At 44.1% G+C, this 23,006-nt stretch overlaps 1 protein-coding gene across 5 annotated transcripts; it reads left to right on the top strand.

Annotated features, from left to right (window-relative positions):
- Positions 1-1,586: 1,586 nt before the first annotated feature.
- si:dkey-89b17.4 (zinc finger protein 845) lies at positions 1,587-22,312 on the top strand. 5 transcript variants are annotated; one of them, XM_017684975.2, is made up of 7 exons: positions 1,587-1,965; positions 11,731-11,815; positions 12,406-12,501; positions 12,991-15,118; positions 15,561-16,715; positions 17,820-18,748; positions 22,118-22,312. In XM_017684975.2, the coding sequence occupies exons 4-7, from the start codon at positions 13,020-13,022 to the stop codon at positions 22,279-22,281; spliced, it is 4,347 nt and encodes a 1,448-aa protein (XP_017540464.1). In that variant the 5' UTR covers positions 1,587-1,965; positions 11,731-11,815; positions 12,406-12,501; positions 12,991-13,019; the 3' UTR covers positions 22,282-22,312. The 5 variants fall into 5 exon arrangements, with proteins under 5 accessions (XP_017540464.1, XP_017540462.1, XP_017540465.1 ...); XM_017684973.2 differs by having other exon boundaries at positions 11,728-11,815; XM_017684972.2 differs by lacking the exon at positions 22,118-22,312 and adding an exon at positions 20,578-22,025 and having other exon boundaries at positions 1,588-1,965; positions 11,728-11,815.
- The last annotated feature ends 694 nt before the right edge of the window (positions 22,313-23,006 follow it).

The raw sequence follows: 23,006 nt of genomic DNA, 5'->3' as shown, positions 1-23,006 counted from the left end.
AGCTATTCAGTAAATGATTAAGTGGATAAGGGGGTGGTCTTAATGTTATGGCTGATCTGTGTATATAGAATGTATAGTGTAATGAGGAACAGTATGGGGTTTATTATTAAATATTCTCTATATTGTATTATTTTGGCTTTATTATGCTGCTTTATGGATAGTAGAACTGAATATGCATATATTGGGAGGAGCTATAAATGTATAGAATATAAACTAAATGGACAAAAGTATTGATCATTAATCATTGAATTCAGGAGTTTCTTCCCTCCTGAATATTCCACCATCAACTGTGAGTGGTATTATTGGAAAGTGGGAGCGTTTAGGAATCTCAGTAACTCGGCCATGAAGAGTCAGACCACGTAAAGTTACAGAGCAGGTCTACGAGTTCTGAGGAGCACAGAGCATAAAAGTCTCCAACTTCTATGTTGAGTTCAAACCTCCTCTGGCATCAACCTCAGCACAAACACTGCGCCGGGAGCTTCATGACAGGGTTTCCATGGCTGAGCAGCTGCATGCAGACCTTACATCACCAAGCACAGAGCCAAGCGTCGGATGGAGTGGAGTAAAGCGCGGCCACTGGACTGTGGAGCAGTCTCTGTCTGATGGACGAGTCTGGGTTTGGTGAATGCCAGGAGAACATCACCTGCCTGATTGCACTGTGCCAGCTGTAAAGTTTGGTGGAGGAGGGATGATGCTATGGGGCTGTTTTTCAGGGGTTGGTCTAGAACCCTTAGCTCCAGTGAAGGGGAACCTTAATGACTCATCAGACCAAGATAAAGTGAACAATCATACACTTCCAACTTTGTGGAACAGTTCGGGAAGAACCTCTTCTGTTCCAGCATGACTGAGCCCCAGTGACCACAGCAGCTCCATCAAGGCCTGACTGGGTGAGTTTGGCGTGGAATAACTTGACTGACCCCTCACAGAACGCTGACCTCAACCCCATCCGACACCTTTGGGATGAACTAGAACGGAGATTGTGAGCCAGACCCTCTCATCCAACATCAACGCCTGACAAATGCTCTTCTGGATGAATGGACACAAATTCCCACAGACACCCTCCAACATCTTGTAGGAAGCTTCCCAGAAGAGTGGAAGCTGCTGGAGCTGCAAAGGAGGACCAGCTCCTTAATGCCTCAGCACCAAGACACTGTGGACAATTTCAACAATTTGGGGAAGAACCTTTCCTGTTCCAGCATGACTGAGCCCCAGTGACCACAACAGCTCCATCGAGGCCTGACTGGGTGAGTTTGGCGTGGAAGAACCTCACTGGCCCTCACAGAACCCCGACCTCAACCCCATCTGACACCTTTGGGATGAACTAGAGCGGAGAGCCTCTCGTCCAACAATCAGCATCTGATCTCACAAATGCTCTTCTGGATGAATGGACACGCTCTCCAAAATCCCGTAGAAGGCTTCCCAGAAGAGGTGAAGACCAACTCCATATTAATGCCTATGGATTTAGAGCGGGACTCCTGTAGGTGTCCCAATACTTTTGTCCATATGACGTGTTTCCATTCATATTAAAGGCCAGGAATAGCTTTGTTGCATTCCCCCACTTTCCTGCAGCGCTGAGAGGCAGGTGGGCCGCGGTTGTTTGTGTTGGTGTTGAGCTGAATGAGTCTAACGGATCGGGTGTTTTGGCTGCTGCCGTGTCTGCATGGAGCTGCTCTGCTCTCGCAGCCATTGTGCGCAGTGACGCGGCGAGGCGTCTGCAGCTCAGCCCCATTCAGCCTGCAGGAAGTGAGGCGAGCAAACACGGCGCTCTGCTGAACCCGGGGAAGAAAGAGAGAGGGAGATAGAGAGAGAGAGAGGGAGGGAGAGAGCGAGAAGAGGAGAGGAGAGACAGATCATGGCGAGCGAATGAGCTCGTCTTTAAAAAAATCCGAATAATAGAGAATCCGCGGTGCTCGAATATCGAGCCGTCGAGCCGAGCTGGTTTTGTTTCGCGCCTCCGCCGACCGGGTAAGTCAAAGCCGCTTATTCTTCACGCACACAGCGGTCACCATGACCGAGACCCGCCGCTCCGTTTTCTCCTCTTTTCTGTCTTTTTTTTCTCTTCTTTTTGTGTGTTGATCCAAAGCTAACGCTAGCCTTGCCAGCTGGCTAACGCTAAAACGGGTTAGCTCCCCCTATCCGCCAGCTTCTTGTTCGAACTCACCCGGTCCACCTTAAATGGCGCAGCAGTCGCATTCGGGCGCCGCGGGCACCTGAATGTAACTGCTGCACCATTTAAGGTGGACCGGAGAGATGCGAACGAGAAGCTGGCGGATAAGAAGCCGACTTCATCTTCGCGTGGAGTTTAATCGATTGCCGTCTTTTTTAACCGTTTCCAGCGACATTTTTATGAATGTTAACGTCTGTTTTTCTCCCTCAGCATCGCGGGGGTGGCGTTAGCTTATCTTAGCTTAGCTTAGCAGGCACCGCTAACGTTACACCCACAAAAGCCTGCGATAAAAACAACGTTTTGCGATGCGTTTGCTCGCCTCCGACACCCAAACAAGGCGCCAGAGCCGCATTTAGCCACACATTGGTGCTATTTCTGGGTTTTATTTCGACCCAAATCGTTTTTTTCCGCTTGTGAAGTTAGCGACGCCGCTAACTTAGCCTAGCCTAGCCGTTTCCCCACAGATTGAGCGCAGACGTCGCCGATTTAGCTGGATTTTTGCGCTCCGCTCGGCTCTCCCGCGCAATCTGCGCCTTCATTTCGCGTCTTAATTTCGCAGATTATTCGTATTTTCTACCCGTGTGCGTCTGCTTTCTTCTTGTTTTTCCACACGTGAAAATCGGATGAGCGTTAACGGGTGTGGATCAGGCAGGCCAAGGTCACTGTTATACTGATTTCAGAGCGCAATTAGCATCATTATGCGCTATATTTTCCCAACCCAAACCCAATTTTCCTTACAATTGCGGCATTTGTGCGCTCTTTGCGCTGTTTGCGCACAGCCGCTAAGATTCGCTGTTTTCCCGCAACCGCAGCGAAAACAAAACACCAGCTGAGAATAGCTGCTAGATATGCACGTTTAATGTATAATGAAGTATAATCGATGTAATTGTTATTAGGCGGTGATGGCTTATTTAATTGATTTTTAATCTTGATTAATATTAATAGGTGCAGTATTTAGCCCACCGCTTGTCTATTGAACAAATAAGAAAAGTAAACATTGCAGCTCAGCGCTTCCCCTCAGCATCATAATCTCAGACTTTCTCTCTCAGCGCCTTATTTCTGCTTTAATGTAACGTTTTACTTTATTTACAGATTTCTTTAGTGATATAGAAGCTAACGGGACTCGAGAGTGTGGCTGAGAATAATTCAATAATTATCAGTTAAAGAGGAATTTAAAAATATTTTCTCCGTGGATCAGAGGTGAGGTGTAATCGGAGGAATCCAGAGGGGTCTTGGTGTCAAACGGTTCAGACGTCTTTACAGTGGTGGTGATGGGAACCAGGCGTTGCCATGACTACAACACAGACATTTTATTTACCATCCAGAACCACCAGAGAACCTACACGAGTCTTCTGAGTTCATATGGAATGCTGATGATGGAAAACAGTGGAAAATCTGGAATAATCCGTTTTCTTTGGGGACTATTTTGCCGCACAGCGCCCTGCATGTCTCCCTCCACCATGAATGGAGTTGAAGTTCTCTAAACTCTCATAAAACAGCGTCTCAGTCATCAGGCAGTGAATTCAGAACCAGTTCATGTAGGAACTTTCTGTGTTAGAGGGGGACGTCTGGTTCCCATCACCACCACTGTGAGCAGTTGAGAAGGTTTTGGCCTGAGGGAGACGTGCAAGGCACTGTTATGGCACAATAGTCCCCAAAGAAAACTGATTATTCCAGATTTTCCACTGTTTTCCATCATCAGCATTCCATATGAACTCGGAAGACTCGTGTAGGTTCTCTGGTGGTTCTGGATGGTAAATAATGGCGATGCCTGGTTCCTTTCGCCGCCACTGTAAAGACATCTGAACCATTTCACACCAAACCGCTCAGAATCTCTCTGTTTACATCCCGATTTTGAAGAATATCGCTCTAATGGTCTATGAAAAATAAGAACATTTATTAGGTGTCTCAACCAGTTCCTGAGTTTATCGGCTACTGCAGTACTTCTACAAACTAAATGTCACTTTGTTGCATATGGCTGGCCAGCTATCCTAAAAATGACCTTCTTGGATGATGTTTGGAAGGTAGTTTGATCCGGACCTTCCTCATTAAAGCACAGTTGCGTGATGTCCAGAGACACCACATCAACTCCAGGGGTTTATTCACCTCGTATTTCACTCTTTACTTCATTTTGCAGGCCATCGATTGTGTCTCTGTGAACTTTTCACCCTTTCGTAGGCTTCATTATACACTTTCAGGTGTAAAATGGTCTTAAATTTCCAGGATACGGTCTCAGATTATACAGCGGATGATGGTGTGGAAGGTATTTGCTCTTTACTTTGGTCCACACGGTATAAAGTGTCTTATCGCAACACGCAAAGACCTTTTTTTTAACCGCAATATGAAATGCATTATGCGAACCTTGGGATAATGTAAGGTTCTCTACTGGGGGTTGGCGATATGGTACCATGTATATGAAGTATGGTATCGTTATCATGTTAAGTTGCGCCACAATAGGTCGCAGTATGCTTTCCTGAGCACATCGTGGATATGGCCAGTACTTAAACATTACTGAACTAAATCATTTCCTTATAAGGACAGCATAATTAATCCTGGTTAAGTGGATAAAATCCATTATATTCATAGTTTTGCGTAGTATGTGAACAAAAAGGTGGCACTTGCGCAGCTTTTTCATCTGTTCCAACCTATTAAACCTCAAAAAAAGTATGTGATGATGCATATTTCATATCTTTAAACATTTCTGAAGGTGTTGTGATGTTATGTTTTTCAATAAATCGTTTTTCTTAGAGCTGTAGATCCAAGCCAAGAGACATTACTATATATATACATATATACATGATCAGAGCTGTACTTTCTGCCCCGAAGGTCGAACTCATTTTGCGAGATTCAGTGAAGTTTAAGCAGCGTTTCTGGTAGCGTTTGTGATGTTTTCGTCTCTCCCCCCATTTATAGCGACCTATAAATGAGCTGCGCCTTCTAGAGCGGCGTATAGCGTCCGGGCGAATGTAAACAGCAGACGACGGAGGACGAGAGTGGAAATATTTTTGTGAAGCTGGACCCATCTGGCATTTCGCTGCGTGGATCTTGACAGACTTGATGAGGCTAACACATCCAGATGGTCTGGAAACGGAGACTGCAGGTCAGGCTGTGTAGCCTCGGGGTTTGGAGGGGGGGGGGGGTTTGTTTTCACACGATTGCTGCGAGACTCGACCCCCCCCCAACCCCCCCCCCCCCCCCCCCCCCCCCCAACGCTGCAGGTTGGACGTATGTGACGTAGGTGTCGTCACGTCAGGAGCAGTGAAACTCGCGTCGTCAGATGGTTTAACTACATCAGATGAACATGTACTGATTCTCAGCACTGCTTCACCTTCACGCTCGAAAATAAAGGGTTCTTTGGAGCAGTGCTGTGGAGGAACCGCTTTCCGTTCTCTTAGGAGCCGTGCAGTACCAGGTGGACCATGTTTGAAGTTTAAATAACCTCCACATAATGTAAAGGTTGATCCTATAAGCCAAGAATGGTTTGGTTTTTTTAAAATGGTAAAAGATATCAATTTAATATATTTATTAAATTTAATAATGTAATATAAGTTTAAAGAACCTCCAATTAAAAAAACAGGTACATAATAGGTGCGAGTTAATAATAATGATAGTAGTAATAATAATAATAATAATAATAGTAGTAATAGAACATAATAATAATAATAATAATAATAATAATAATAATAGTAGCAGAAGTAATAATAGAAAATATTATTGTTAATAGTAGTAATAGAACATAACAATAATAGCAGTATCAGAGGTAGTAATAATAATAACAATAATAGTAGCAGCAGTAATAATAGTTAATAATAATGACAATAATAGTAGTGGTAATAATTATTATTACTATTACTGCTACTGCTACTACTACTACTATTATTATTATTATTATTATTAATAATAATAATAACAATAATAGTAGTAGCAGTAATAGAACAGAATAATAACAGTAATAGTAGTAATAAAACATAATAATACTAGTACCAGAAGTAGTAATAATAGAAAATAATAATAACAATAATAGTTGTAGCAGTAATAATACTTATTAGCTATTATTATTATTATTATTATTATTATTAATAATAATAGTAGCAGAAGTAATAATAGAAAATATTATTGTTAATAGTAGTAATAGAACATAACAATAATAGCAGTATCAGAGGTAGTAATAATAATAACAATAATAGTAGCAGCAGTAATAATAGTTAATAATAATGACAATAATAGTAGTGGTAATAATTATTATTACTATTACTGCTACTGCTACTACTACTACTATTATTATTATTATTAATAATAATAATAATAATAATAACAATAATAGTAGTAGCAGTAATAGAACAGAATAATAACAGTAATAGTAGTAATAAAACATAATAATACTAGTACCAGAAGTAGTAATAATAGAAAATAATAATAACAATAATAGTTGTAGCAGTAATAATACTTATTAGCTATTATTATTATTATTAACAATGATGGTGGTAGTAGTAATAATAGAACAGAATACTACTACTAATAATAACAATAGTAGTAGTATTAATAAAAGAAATTAGTATTAATAATAGTATTAGTGATTCTCAGTTACTCTGTGTTGGAACTTTAAACTGTATTCATTCATAAAGAGCCTCAGATAAAGGCGAGGGAGTGAATCAGCCAGACTGTCCGTGTTGTGGAGGCGTCAGGATGTGCGCTGGGTGACGAAAGTCCCGGAGATTTGATCTCGAATAACCGCGACTGCAGACGCGCTGTGATGGAAGAGACTCGCTGTCAGCCCTTCAGCTCTTTTCTCTTTGTTCTGACTCTGAAAGGGAGAACAAGACACTGAAGAAAAGAGTAACAATAAAAAGGATTAAGAAAGTAATTAAGCTGATTAATTAGTTAACAAGGTTTATAGTTTGTTCCTTTGTTGCACTGTTTTTATTTATTTTTTAGATTTACTGACTGACGCCACTTAAAAGCAGATTTTTGCCCTGACGAGGCTCAGATCTGATCTTTGGCCCCGACGAGGCTCAGATCTGATCTTTGGCCCCGACGAGGCTCAGATCTGATCTTTGGCCCCGACGAGGCTCAGATCTGATCTTTGGCCCCGACGAGGCTCAGATCTGATCTTTGGCCCCGACGAGGCTCAGATCTGATCTTTGGCCCCGACGAGGCTCAGATCTGATCTTTGGCCCCGACGAGGCTCAGATCTGATCTTTGGCCCCGACGAGGCTCAGATCTGATCTTTGGCCCCGACGAGGCTCAGATCTGGTGTTTTCAGGGCTGTGTGGACACACATCTAGTCTTTTCAACTCCGACCTGCGCCACTTCCATATGTGGTCCTAGATCGGCTGCGTATCCGATTTGTGGCCGTGTGACGCTCAGATCGGAATTCATGTGCTTTTTCTCCGTCATTCAGCGTTGCCATGGCAACAGCGCTGAACAGACATTAAAGCCTGTAAACGGTGGAAAAGCAGCTCATCTCACCTTTTCCTCCTCAGTCTGGCTCTAATAATGAAGCTGAGAGCTGATCAGAGTTAATGATCTTCTCAGCGAAGCTCGTTCTGCTCGTTAGTTTGTGCTGATGATGCAGTGATTCAGTCACGCGACGTTACTGAGTAGGAGGAGCTCATGAGGGTCATTTCTGGACACCGGTTCATCACATTAATCACAGATTTGAGTCACTGACCTAAACGAGTCTGAACCATCGAGTCAGAGAGAGCGGATTTAAGCAATAAACCAAATTTGAGCAGCGAGGCTTGTAATGTGCACGAAGCTGCACCATTTAAGGTGGAACGGGAAAATGAATAAGAAGCTGGTTCTGAGGCTTAAATCAGGCCGATACGTAATCAGAACAGGTGAAAAGTTGACTTCATGTGGTGAAGTTTGCTGTTTGCTGTCAATTCCCAAGTTAACGGTGATGCTAATAGCACGCTGCGTTCGCTTAAGACAGAAAGGTAAATGGCTAAATTAAATATTCTAATTTTTATTTACTTTTCTCGTCCGTTCTGTGTGAAGGCAGCACCTAAATCGAGGAGCTGCTCCGTCTTTGCCATTTAGACCCCGGTTTCTTATCCAATGAACTCAAACATTAGACGCCCTGAGGTAAACTGACACAACCCCCCTCCTCATGGAGCACTAATCCCAGTAGGGCCGTAGGGTTTTTGACTGCCTCTTATTTATTTTACCCTTGTGTTTTTACTTTGTGTGTTTTGTGTTATGAGTGTAAAGACTAGGTTTGTGTTATACATGTGTTTATTTAAACCGTAATGTTATTGTGTTCTCCTGTTCAGTTTGTGGCCTGTTTACACCTCGCATTATAATGCGCTTTCTGTGTTCAGGTCGAATTCACTTCACTGCCGTGTGTGAACGCCCCCAGGCCTTGTAAGTGGATTTGGATCAGATCATTTAAACCACGCTTGGAGGGTCAGTGACGGAGTCTCACCCCATTTGGAGCAGAACACATTTTACTGAAAAATCTAAATGGAACGTAGTTTATCTAGAAGTTTATCCAGATACGGTCCAGACATGAAACGCATGTTAATTCGAGGTGTAAACAGGTGGGACTCCTATCTGGTTCCCCATTGGAACGACTGTTTAAGGTTTTGACCTTGAATTTGAACCCCAGTGATGCCGTGTCCACAGGAGTCCCTAATTATTGGTATCATTAGTGATATTTTTGATATCATTAGCCGATATCGTTAAAGCTGCGAGTCAGAATCAGCCGATGTTATCAGTCAGTCGATGTATTGTTTGGCCTCTACACACTTCACGAGTTCATGGTTCTTCAGGGGTTTCCCTTTTTTTAAGGCAGTGGTTCTATATAGAAACATGAGCACTCCCAGAACTATTTCATGGTTCTTTGGATGGTGGAAATGGTTAAATGGTTGTGTATGGAACCTTTTTGATCACAGTCCTATAAAGTGCTATAAAGGGTTCGAGCTTGACGTCGTAACAACAGCAGGACCCAACAAATTTACCATCAATCCGAAGAACCACTTCACCATGCAGATAAAGGTTCTATATAGAGTTCATGGTTCTAAATGGAACCATTGCCTATTGTAGAGTAGTATTCTGGTTAAAGGTGCACCAGAACAGATGATCTTCTCAGTTTGCAACTGTCCACCAAAGCTGTGGTTGCTGTGATTTCCACTACGTGTTATTACGTGGTAATAAAATGTGTAGACTATTTGAAAAGTGTTAATAAACCTTAAATGCTCTTGAATAACCAAAGGACACATTTTTCTATGTTTAATAGAAAAATATTTCTGCTTCAGAGATGCATCGTTAACCACAAAATCAACAGTGTTACGGTTTTCTCGCACTATTTTTCCTTTAGAAACCTTCAGGTTTTTGGCCTCTGTTTCAACTCTGGCTTTAACTGTGAGCTGACACGTGTCCTGTGTTCCTTCTGAGCTTTCTGACAAACCACAGGAGTTCACGCAGGTGCTCACGCAGCAAAATGGTGAGGCAGCAACAAGGACCCGGCAAGGACGATGGTTTGAGAAACTGCTTTAAACAAACTAATATGTTAATTACTTGGATGCTTTCTCATTTGTTGTAACCCAGGTGATTTGGTGGCCTATGTGTTCACATTAATTGGAAAAGATCTGTGCGATGAGTTCAGTGGTGGTGGAAACGTGATCAGTAATAATTCATTTGTCAGGTTGATTTGGAAGGGATTCAATGATTTTAGATCTGTTAGAACGGTCATATTAACGTACTGAGCTCTTGGTAAAAATGCTCAGCTTTTATTTAAGGTGATACGCTGGACCACTGAGATCAATGCTTATACCGAACCATAAGAGTCTCCTGTTGTATCTTAATGGGAACGATCTCAACACAGCTGTTAAGCTAGGTAGGTAAACAGCTGTTCTGCTGAACTTGTCATTGATGGTTAACTTAACCTGCTGGTGCTGTCGAATTATGGAACGGACCAGAGGAGCAGCCGTTGGAACGGAGTAGCAGGGCTCCAATAAAGTGGCCGAGAGTTATAAAGTACAGGTATGATCTGTCTGCTTCGTGGATAGAGCGTGGAAAATGCCTGGACAGCGACGGACAGCCAGCCCAGCTAGCTTGACAGCTGAGTTACCATGTTCAGCTTGGAGATTGTGTGGAACTGTAACCCCAAGCCACTGTGTTGGGGTCCAGTGAGTCACTGCAAGGACGGAAGACGTCCTATTCTACGTTACTAAAGACCTAATCAATTGATTCTTAATTAACACTAAAGCATCTCTGGCTAGCTGTATTACTTCTCATTCTAGCCACTTACAGTCATGAGTGTATCTTTGGGACGACGCCACTGAAGAACCACTTCTTTTCCTTGAAGAACCATTTATGTAAAAATGTGCAGAATTTATCCTCCACATTAGAAGCACAATGATTTGGATCGTAAAGTTCTAAGTTGTGTAAATTTTACGTTTCAGGCCCAGTCCCATTTCCTTCTTTTTACTCCTACCCTGTGCTTTCGAGAGTCACCCCAACCCCTTGGAACAAGGGGCAGTGGTTGAGATCTTCCCTCTGAAATGAGACCCTCTAATAAAAGAGCATCACTTCATTAACAGCTACTAGCGCCGCTCTGTAGGCGACCCTGCCCGTCTGCAGGGACAGCAGAGGAGGGGAAAGTTCAGCTCCTCACTGGTGGGCTTTAGTTACATTTAGGGATCATACGCCTTCAAAGAGCGAGGCAATTATTTATTATCACCCCCCCCTAATTCTTCAGTGATATGAAGCTGAAGTCAGATATTCTCCAGGTTCTTGTTAGAATTTTCCCGTTCCACCTTAAATGGAGCAGCAGTTACATTCTGGCACTTCAGGCATCAGAACCGCTGGACTATTTAAGGTGGAACGGGAAAGTTAGCTAGCTAGCTACAGAGACATTAGCATGCTGTTAGGAATTTTATGTTATGAAGAAAAACGACCAAAATACACTGAAACGACACTAAACCAAGATGGTTATAGCATTTTTTTTCCCACTGAGAAAATTCTCACATTTGTGGGTTTCTTTGGTCTCTTGTTCTCCATCTTGCCCCTCTATCTCAAAAAGAATCGGGACACCCCACCCCTAGACGAGAACACGCAAAGCAGAGGACCGAGGGCTAAGTGGTAGGGGCGAGGGGTGAAATGGGACTTGGCCTAAAAATGTCCACATCTCCCATGTTTTGCAAGAGTTCTTTCAGAAAACCAAATGGAAGCTTCTGTAGGGAACCTAAAGTGGTTCTCTTGTTGAATCGCTCCAAAGAACCTCCTAAGCTACCACCAGCTGGCGTTTCCTGAAACGGCTGAGCGAGCGCTTGGTGGAGCAAGTGATGGACATAGTTACAAATGCTGCTGCAATTGAATAAAGTTTGTGATCTGTGTTTTTATTCATGATCCAATAAAGAATTTCTGTCTTGTTTCTAGCTGTTTCTTCTGTCCTGCAGTGCTCAGTGAATGTATGCAAATGAAATGTTGAATGTTTGCAGATTAAAACATGATGCATTGTTCTTTTCATCTTAAAGTATGTCCATTTATTCTAAGTACATGCAATGCATACTACAGAAAACGGTGCCTTTGACGTCATTTTGTCTCTTCTAAAGTAGGAGCTTCAAGATCTGTGATGCGTGGTGTCGATCCCCAGTGATTTGACATGGATTGTGCGTGTGGGTTTGAGGAGAAAGTTAAAAAGTAAGAAATTTAGTAAGAACGTAATGTATGTAAATAAGATTCTGTTGTTTGGCTTTCTGGTGCATTTGGACTCTTAATTGTCAAAATTCTAAGTTAAATTGCTTTATTTCTGCCTATGTTTACTTTAAATGCTTGAAAGGACGGTGTTTAAAACACAATTCTTAATGTGTGGCTATTTTTTTGTTCTCGGTATATTTGATTATTATATATATTGCTTATTAACCATTCCCACTCTCACAATCTTAATTTTACATTACTCTTTACATGTTAAAGATTAGCTAAATTACAATTATGGTTATCAATAATTGTGCCTTGTGAACGAAACGTAAAATACTTTAAAAGGACTGAAGGTCCTTTTTGAAAAATTACATGATGTTTTCTTCTAGCTGTTCAGTGTTTATGGTGTATCCTGGTGAACTTACTAGCTTAATTAGGAGTCATGTGAAACATCATGAATCAGATGATTTGATTACCTGTTTGATTCAGGTCAATGATGCTTTATGTTATCGAATATTATAGCACTACTTATTGATGTCGGTGAGTTCCGTAAAATAATGTTTGATGTCTCTCTCTCTCTTATATCTTCTCAGCTCCCATCTGGCGCCCCGCATCTGTCCAGACGCTCTCTGAACTGCTGTGACCGAGTGGATTTGAAAGGCTGATTGGAGAGAATATCTGCCTCCCAGGTAAAATGGCTGATACCACAGAAGCAGAGAGCTGAGCATCACACATTGCCCCCCCTTTCTTCTATGTTCGAGGATCATTTTATGTGGACATTTCCCCCTTCCATTTCAATTTTCTCATCATGGCTATGCATGATATGAATCGTGCAAAGGGTTTCCCTTGCAAAGAATGCGACATGATATGCCCAAGTACAACTAGCCTCCTGGAGCACATGAAAGCCCACTATCACCAAGAGGGAAGTGGCAGATTTGAATGTGAACAGTGTGGACGCATTTTCAAACATGCCAGTAGCTTGGCGTCACATAAAAAGTCCCACGAAATGGGTTCGTTCCAGTGCCCAGTGTGTACCAGAACACTGCCCAATGCAGTAGCACTGAAGAACCACCTCCGCATTCACACTCTGTCTCCTAGTGCACAAGCTGAAGAGGAGAATGAGGATGGTGTTGATGAAGATAGGGAATATGGTTTAGCACAAGATCTTTCTGACACAGGTTTCCGGGGCCACCTGAACAGCAGCGGAATGATGCCGGGACACGACCACGACAAGCAGAAATCGCCGGGAGCCGAAGATGCTTGGGACAGACCATTCAAGTGTGACCAGTGTGACAGGGCCTACCGGCACCACGGCAGCTTGGTCAACCACAAGAAGTCTCATCAGGAAGGCACTTACAAGTGCTCCGTCTGTTACAAACAGTTTAGCAACCTGGCAGCCCTCAACGCCCATGAGCGCACCCATTCAAAGTTTAAACCCCCTGGAATGTCCTTGGGGAGCCTGGTGCCTGAGACGTCGTCTGAACCTCGCCACCCTGTCCCCCAAACAGATGATATTGCAGCTTGCTTTTGCCATCTGTGCCAGGTTTCCCTGCCCAATAAGACTGACTTTCAGGAGCACATTCTGTTGCACAATGCAGCGTCCTCTTCACTGGGGCTGACGCGTAGTTTTCCAGGGATAGTGCCACATAATCTCGGCACTGTCCGTTCCTCAGCAGTCAATCCCTACACCCCTGCACTTGGTGACCCTCTTCCACTTCCCCCCTTACCTGACAAACGTTACGATCAGATGCTAGGGCCTCCAGTCAGTAACGCTATTTACACCTGTGCATACTGTGGGTCTGGACATCCTGACTTGGAGAGCCTCAAAATTCACTACCTGACCCACGAACCTCACCCAACCACGCATGCTCAAGAGGGGCCCTCTATTCTGAATTCCGATGGCCTAGGGTCCAACTCCCAACCATCTGTGTCCTCACCCAGTGGAGAGTCCAGATCCCAGCAGCAGTCGTCATCCATTGATGACGTTGACCGCAGATTCAAGTGTCAAGAATGTGGGAAAAGCTATCGACACGCTGGAAGTCTCGTCAACCACAAGCGCTGCCATCAGACCGGGCATTACCAGTGCACCATTTGCTGCAAGGAGTATCCTCACCTTGCGGCCCTCCAAAGTCACCTGCGCAGTCACAAAACTCGGCCAAACTCTCAGGGCCTAAATTCAGAAGGCGACTGGCTATCATCAGAGCCAATAACAGGACTAGAGTCCCAGCAAAGCTTTGTGCATTCTCAGGATCAAGAGAATGGCACCACAACCCCCATCTCGCTCTCTGGTAATCTTGGTGATGCAGCCCATTTTGTTTCCGACGGCGGCCATAGCAGTGGCCTGGATTCACTAGAGTTCCATGACCGGTTTGATGGCTCGCTTGCTCAGGGCAACTCCGGACACTCCCCTCTTCCACAAAACCATCGGCAGGCAGACAGGCACATGTGCTCTGAGCAGAGCAATATGTCTAATGGTTACATCGGCGGCATGAGCTTCCACAGTTCAGGGGCTGCCTCTTTGCCATCAGGTAGTGCCAACCTCAAAGAAAGCAGCCGCCAGCGACGTGGACAAGACCAGCATTATGGTGGAGGAGGAGGAAGCCAGGGAAGCAGCAAGAGAATGGAGAGCAAAGATGATGACGGAGAAGTCTACCAGTGCACGGTTTGCGGGAACCACTATGCTAGCCTTCGGGCTCTGCGTAGCCACCTGCGCAGCCATGGTGTAAACCAAGGCGCAGGGCCTTCCTCTGCCCTCTCGCCCATAGGTGAGCAAGAGTGGAGGAGGCGTCAAGAAGGTAGTCATTCTGGTCTACTAATCTGTTCTACCTGCGGCCAGAATTTTACCAGAAAGCAGGACCTGCTCAATCACCAGCTGGTCCACGGACCTCACCGACCAGACGGATCTGCACAGGGCTTGGGGGGCAACAGCTCTAATTCTAATGGCAAAATGGATGGAAGGAACCACATTTGCGTTGACTGTGGCATGTTCTTTGCAGATCGCCATCACCTGATCACTCACCTGTGTCCAGGGAAGGCAAGAGGCGGATCCCTGAACAAAAACATGAATGGAGCCAAAGGGATGACTGGTGGTGCTGGGACCAGCAGTGGTGTTGACCACCGGCAGATGGCCGATGACCGCCCCCACAAGTGTGACCAGTGCGGTAGAGGTTACAGGCATCCTTGCTCCCTTCTCAACCACAAGAAATCACACAAGACTGGGGTCTTCCGCTGCCTTGTCTGCCAAAAACGCTACTACAACCTGCTGGCTCTCAAGAACCACCAGAGGACTCATTTTGACTTAAAGAGGTTAGCCAGCATTGCATGTGCCCTATTATACTTTAACTGTGTAGTTCTCTTTGCATACTTTGACTGTGTATGTATTATGAGTTCCCCACTTGTGATTATCCAGGTCATCACTGAAAAAAATAGATTTGAATCAAATTGTGAGTGTTAAAACAATGTGTACAACTCATATTTCCATTAAAAGAAGATGAGGGCAACACACTTAGTCAGTCATTTTCTCTTCCTCACGCACACATGCGCACACACAAACACAATCTGTATTTCATAACATTTGTCCCATTTGAGCTTTTGTGTAGTCATCTCTCTATGTGTAAGTTCATGCTGTGTACTGCATTGTTTTGTTTGGTTTTACTTGTTTGTTTTTTGTTCCTTTGTTACAGATGATTTTGACATTTTTTTTTGCTCTCTCATCTTTTTCTACTTCTGTTTTTTTTCTCTGTTGCAGGCACAAGTGTGAGGAGTGTGGGAAAGCCTTCAAGATCCAGAAACAGCTGATCAATCACCTACGTCTGCACGAAGAACACAGAGCCAAGACTGGGGTCCCTGACCAGCGCGTCCAAAGCATGAACCAACACAACGGTGCGTGCTATGAGGGGGGCCCATCCCAGATGCAGCCCATGAGGATGGGGGACCCCAAGATGCAAAACCCTCAAATGGCCCCCAGTTACGGCCAACCTCAAGGCTACAAGAAACCGTACGCTGGGGCAAGGGCACAGCAAGTGGATGATGGCAGTGGCCGGCGCCCCTTTGCCTGTGACCAGTGTGGACGCACTTACCGTCATGCCGGCAGTTTGGCAAACCACAAGAACCTGCACAAGATTGGAGAGTATCACTGCAACATGTGTAACTCCACCTATCCAAACCGACTGGCCATGAAGAATCACCTCCGCATGCATTTCGCTCTGAAGAAGTACTCCTGCACCGACTGTGGCCGGGGCTTCAGGAACCAGAGGCAGCTTGAAACGCACACCGCCAACCAGCTGTGCAAAGACCTTCCAGGCCCCAGTGTGCCACCCCCACCACCTCCCAGTGTGTATGAGTGCAACGGATGCTCGGATCGTTTCTCAACCACGACTGAGCTAGCCTCCCACAACTGCAGTGCCCAGCTCCCTTCCTCTTCAGCTTGTTCTTCATCGGCCTCTCTGAACAGCTCCAGCTTGAGCATGGATGCCGTTGACCAGGGATCCCCCGAGCGTGAGGAGCGACCCTTCACCTGCGACCTCTGTGGCTGCTCCTACAAGCATGCCAGCAGCCTGCTGAACCACAAGAACACACACAAGACTGGGAACTTCAGCTGCTCCTACTGCGACAAGCCCTACACCAACTACATGGCGCTACGCAACCACATGCGCATCCACACGCAGAAGAAGCGGCACATCTGCTCCACCTGCGGGAAGGCCTTCCGGCTGGCGCGCTTCCTCCGCAACCACCAGAGGGTCCACGAGGAGGGCCACACCCGTTTCGGCTGCCCCACCTGCGGGAAGAGCTTCCAGGGTCGGTCTGGGCTGGCCAGGCACCGCTGCGGGGACAACCAGGTAGGCATCGAGGGCAGGAGGAAGGCCACTTCAAGCACAAGAGAGGGAGAAGAGTGCCGGTTCACGTGAGTTTACGTCTGTTGTTCGTGATTCTTGAAGTGAACTAGTAAAGATCACAGGTTTCTACATGTCTATTACAGGTATATGATCTCCAATCCGGCTTCCTCGGGACCATTCGCGTGCCGGAATTCGGATTTTTCTGAAGTTTGGACAGTATGATTAGTGGAGACCAGATAAGTTACCCCATTTTGCTTTCAGTTAGCATTATACTCTAGATTTTTTTTTAGAATTTAATAGGTAAACTATGTACTGTATAGTTAGATGTGATTGTTTTGTGTTTACAGTAAAGATGGGTGTCTCATTGAATCCCTTCTAAATGATGTCTTATTGAATGTCTGTTGTTTGCTATTGCACTTCTAGCCTTAGCACTGATGTTGTGTTATTTAATTGACTGCTGGAGGGAAATGAGACAATGTGTTATTGCTGTGGTGGTCCCAGGCATTACAGTTGGCCTGTCACTGACCAGTAGAGCTTGTCATGGGACTTTGTCCGTATGTACACAATTAACCCTAAATCTCAACATTTAGTACTTTCTTCAGTTTTACTTAATGTCTGGATGAGCAATTTTGTTCCTGTAAAGTCTGACATACTGATAAACGTACTAATGCACATTCTGTGACTGTTCTACTAACACTAAACGTTTCTAAAGTAAAAATATCACTCATTTGTAGAATTGTTTCAGGCTGACCTGTTCAGTTTTGTCCAGGTTTACTATACTCATGACTAGGTTTGTGCTCAAAAGGCTGCAACAAAGCTTTAGGTTAACAAAGAATATTTTGGCAGTAGCTAAATCGATGGAGGCCTGCCTTGTTGACACCTGAAAGAATGGGTTTATTATGACTAATGTTGGTAATTGCATTGAAATGAATCCATTCAGTGCCTTTTATTTGGCACATTTTGCTAGTTCTCTTGTCCAACTTCAGATAGTTTATGTTATGGCAGCTGGATTCAAGATCATATACCTGTACTTACCTCTCCATCTAGGCATTCCTTAACTTGGTCAAATGTGCTGTGTCAGGTTGCATACATTTAGATTAATCTAGGTCACTAATAAGACGCTGCTTAAAGAGAATAGAGATTTATTTTTCTTTATTTTTGTGTCTCCACAGATGTGAGCAATGTGGCCGTTCCTACCGGCATGCCAGCTCTCTCCTGAACCACAAGAACACCCACACAGTTGGCATCTACCATTGCGCCGTGTGCCTCAAGACCTACTCCAACCTGCTCGCCCTCAAGAACCATCGCCGCATTCATTCGGAGACACGGAGGCACCGCTGCCCCGAATGCGGCAAGGCCTTCCGTGTCTCCTCACAACTCCAGAACCACCGCCGTGTGCACCAGAAGGAGCGGGAGTTTGCCTGTACCATGTGCCAGCGGAGCTTCCCCAGCCAGTCCAGCTTCCGGTTGCACTTGGAAATGCAGCATGGACGAGGCCACAAATCCTCGCATCATCACCACCACCATCAGCATCAGCAGCAGCAACAGCAGCAGCATCATCACCCGGCGGTTTCATCTGGAAGCTCTGACTTGGGCTGGGGCTCGGGACTCGATCTGACATTGATGCAAGTGCAGGGACTGAACCCGAATGGCTCCAGCCGCTCCTCCGGCCACCAGCAGCACCACCACCAGCAGCAGCAAGGCCGCAGCGAAACGGGCCGCAAAGCGCACGTCTGCGACCAGTGCGGGCGCGGCTACAGGCACGCCAGCTCCTTGCTGAACCACAAGAACAGCCACAAGGCGGGCACCTACTTCTGCAACTCCTGCCAGAAGGAATTCTCCAACCTGATGGCGTACAAAAACCACAGACGCATCCACACAGAGCCCAAGCGCTACCAGTGCCCGGACTGCGGCAAAGCTTTCCGCGTCTCTACTCAGCTCATCTGCCACCGGCGCATTCACACCAAGGAGAAGCCCTTCTCGTGCCAGCAGTGCGATAAGCGCTTCTCCAGCAAGTCCAACCTGCGCCACCACCAGAAGGTCCACTGGAACAGCTCGGCGCCCACCAGCACCATCTCCATGGGCGCCGCCAACTTCTTGGGTATGCCCTCGGGGCCCTTTATATAAAGTTAGTGGTGGGAGTTTGGGGAAGAAGGACATGTTTTTTGTTATGGAGATTAATGCCAAGGTTTCTGGAGGTGCCAAAAAAATTCCCTTGCCCCCATCCTCCTCTCACTCCATCTGTAGTTACCGTAGTGTTTGAGTTGAGGCTGTAAGGTTTTCCTCTTCTGTTTTCCTGTTCTGTTGTTTTCGTTGAGCAGGTTGTCGTCTAGGTTTAGAGGACTACCCCTCCATCTCTCCCCGTACGTTCTTGGAGACACTGAATAAAACAAGGACACGGACCATTATGTCATTTAAGACAGTCTTAGGCTGACATGGCATACAAGCCACTCACCTCCATTCATTTTAAACACTGCAGCTGACCTTACTTGCATTGTTTCGTCGCTTGATTTACCTGGTTTACCTGGGAGGTGCTTGGGCGCCCGCCCTCCGTTCTTGAACCCAAGGTGATCGTTTGCTCAGCGTAGTAACTGAAGGCTTACTGTTTTAAGCTTGATTGAACTTGAACTCTGGCTTGATGGAGGACTACATTTCACATTGGACTGTCGATAGGTCAGATACATTTTCCGTTGTCAGGGTCAGTATTGAGGGAGAGATCGCTGTAGGTTCAGCTGAGGTCAGTGAATCGGACCCCATCGATTGACCCGCGCAGCTTAGGTCACTTTTTTTTTATGGGAGGCTTATTTAGGACTTCTTTGTTTGGCCCAAATTGGGCACTTCTGAGAGGTCTTTCACTGTGCGTTATGCTTTATTCATTATCATCTGCATTAATGCACTATTTCTGTTAGAAAATCACTAATAATTGCATTGTTAGTTGTAATAATGCGCAATAAAACTCTTAAGACATTGTTAAGCAAATTGTTGATTCCAGTAGTTATAAATTATTGAAAGCTTTGGTGCTTTTTGGCATCTAATGGAGCCTGAAATGGTGACGTGCTAGACGTGCATTGGTTCTAGTGTAATAAACTGAAATAAAACTCAGAATTTGATTCCTCTATAAGGAAAGCTGCCGATTATCAAACGCACACTAATGTGTGTGAATTTAGTTGATAATTCATAACTGAGTATTTTGTTTAACAGTGTCTTAAGAGTGTTGTGTATTATTATTATTATTATTATTGTCAACAAATAATGCAGTTATTGGCGAATTTCACAAGAAAGACCTCCAGTTAGGTTTCACTGAACAAAGACCAGAATAAACCTCCGTATCGCTGTTGCCAGGAGTAGATCTCCAAAATGGTAACTTTACAGGAGAAGGAAAAAACCCCACTTTACTTTTAATGTAAGTCAATGGAACCAAGTAATTTTGGGCCGTTTCTTTTGGGCCATTCATCGTGAAATTTACGGACAACATGAAGAGCAACAGGCGTTTTCAGAATGTTTCAAAAACTGAAAAACGACAGAAACGGAGATGCAAGGTTTTCTTCCGACAGCAGCGAAATACCAGTTCCTTAGAGTAAAGAGTTTCCGGTCAGGTCGTTCAGGCATCTGCACTCATGTTAAAAATCCAGACTCATCCACCATCCCATCTCCATCTCCATCCCCCCCCCCCCCCCGGTCACCTTAAAACATTCAGTCTGATATTAGACAAATAAATCATATTCACTGACTTTCAAATAAAATAAAAATAAAATGAACAAGATTGATGAGCCTGTATGTGTAGGGTGTAGGTCTGACAGTATATAGTTCGTATTTTTGAGAACTGACTGCAGGTCCCCATGTTGTGTAGAACTCTCAAGGGTGTCTCTTCTTTTTCCCGGTTCTCCTTCTGATGTTCTAATTTGTTTCTAACTTGTGTGTCTCTTGCAGCACGAAGATGAGCTTCAAACCTTATTATTCTGCAGATGACAGCAGCGTTGCGCTGTATGGGTTCACTTCTTTGCGGCATCGTTTTTTTTTTTGTTTGTTTTTGTTTTTTTGTTTGTTTTTTTGCGCGTTCCCCTCCTGTACGTTTTCAAGACGTTGCTCATTTTCCGGTCACCGCGCCTGAGTAGCTAGTGTATAGATACAGTAGGTTGTGCTTCGAGGAGACAAAAAAAAAAAGAAAAACAAGCAAAAGAAAAAGCAAAACAGGGGAAAAATGTATATTGATAGGCTTGTACTGGCATTTGGTTTTACCTTGTATTGTATCGTATTTCTGACTGTATTATTTACAGGAAGACTTTTATAAATGAAAAAAAAAGGATCACTGTAGTATGCATTTTATTTATATTAACCCTTGTAACCGAAGACGCTAGTTTTAGGACCTCCCTGTCGTAGGAGCTCTGTTCCAGACACTTCCTTGCTTCTTTTTTTTTTTTTTTTTAAATGCGTTTTGACCGATGAATCCTTCATATACAATTGACACGGAGTCGAGGATGTGACCGGGCTCCTGAAGAACACTCGTTATAGTGACTGTAATCTCCATATTTCACTTTTCGTTTGTTATTTTATGCTTTTAAAACCTTGTACAATAGACAGGGAGCTGTACTGTGTGTGGTTTTGTTTCTTTTTCTTTTTTTTAAATTTTTTTGTTTTGTTTTTATTTTCCCGATTGCAGTACGATGAGTGTAAAGATATCACTGTATTGTTATGCCTTCCTCACGTGATGTCGTGAAAAGTCCCGCCCCCTTCCCATGTCAAGATTGGATGTGCCTCTGTCTCATGCTATAAAGCTCACACACCGTTTAAGGGATGATTTTTGTGAACATTACAATCACTTGGGCAATCTCGTTCTAACTTTCTTTTCTTTTTGTTATGGTATCCCTTGTATTTATTAGTATCCTTTTTTTTTATTTAAATGCATTTGACTATTTCAAGCTCATTGAACCTATATGACCAGGGAGCACTGGTGCTAGTAAGTCCATTCTATTTTGAGTGAAAGTGAAGTCGTAAGGACAAGTGATATGACTAGAGCACAGGAAGATTGTGTGTGTGTATATACATATGTGTGTATATATATATATACATATACATATATGTGTATGTGTATATATATATGTATATATATATATTCCTATAACCTGCAATTAGGGTGGAAGAAAAAGCTAAACTATATAACAAACTAGGTGCATTAATTTGGGAAGGATTGACTTTGAACGAATAAGAATTATTATGTAAGTTTAACCTTTTCTTTTCCCTCTTTCATGCATATATATGTACTGCTGACTATACACTTTTTTTAAACTACATTTTGATAATTCATTTCCTAACAGAACTTGTTTGGATTATAACCTTAATGCTCTCAAGTAATGAAAATAAATAGCTGAAAAACAAAAGAACATGCATATCTGTGCGTGATTGTAAGTGTATAGTTGATGAAGTTACTGCGCAGCTTTATTAAACACCGTTCTCTATCCTTGATCTCTAGGGCTCGACCGATGTATCGGTTGGACGATGCTGTGGAACGATACTTGTGACCTGCACTTTTATTGGTCTATATATTGGGGTTTCAGACCTGTGACCGCAAAACCTCAAATGCCTAGAACCTGCAACCCCATTTCCAAAAAAGTTGGGATGCTGTGCAAAATGTAAATAAAAACAAAATGCAACGATGTGCAAATCATTTAAGCCCTACGTTTCATTGAAAATACTACAAAGACAACAAATCAAATACTGAAGCTTTTTTTTCTTTTTTTTCAAATGTTTGCCCGTTTTGAATTTGATGCCAGTTACACATTCCAAAAAAGTTGGGACGGGGGAACAGAAGGCTGGTAAAGTTGTGTAAAGCTTTAAAAAAAGTTGTTATTAATTGGCAGCAGGTCAGTAACCTTTCAGAAGAGTCTTTCAGAAATAAAGATGAGGAGGGGTCACCACTCTGTGAAGGACTGCACCATCAAATAGAGCAACAATTCAAGAAAAATGTTTCTCAACAACCGGGGTCCTCTCTGTGTGGAGTTTGCATGTTCTCCCCGTGTCTGCGTGGGTTTCCTCAGGGTTCTACGGTTTCCTCCCACAGTCCAAAGACATGCAGTCAGGCCAATTGGACATGCTAAACTGCCCCTAGGTGTGAGTGACTGTCTGTGTCTGTCTGTCTGCCCTGCGATGGACTGGCGACCTGTCCAGGGTGTATCCAGCCTTTCGCCCGAAGACTGCTGGGATAGGCTCCAGCACCCCCCGTGACCCTGACGGAGAAGCGGCTTAGAAAATGAATGGATGGATGTTTCTCAACATAAAACAGCAAAGAACTTCTGCTTTTCATCGTCTACGGTTCGGAATATCATTAAAGACTCCAAAAATCTGGAGAAATCTCTGTCTGT

This window comes from Pygocentrus nattereri, chromosome 27 (assembly GCF_015220715.1).
Source record: "Pygocentrus nattereri isolate fPygNat1 chromosome 27, fPygNat1.pri, whole genome shotgun sequence".
Classification (NCBI taxonomy): Eukaryota; Metazoa; Chordata; class Actinopteri; order Characiformes; family Serrasalmidae; genus Pygocentrus; species Pygocentrus nattereri.
This window is presented reverse-complemented; position numbering and strand designations above follow the sequence as displayed.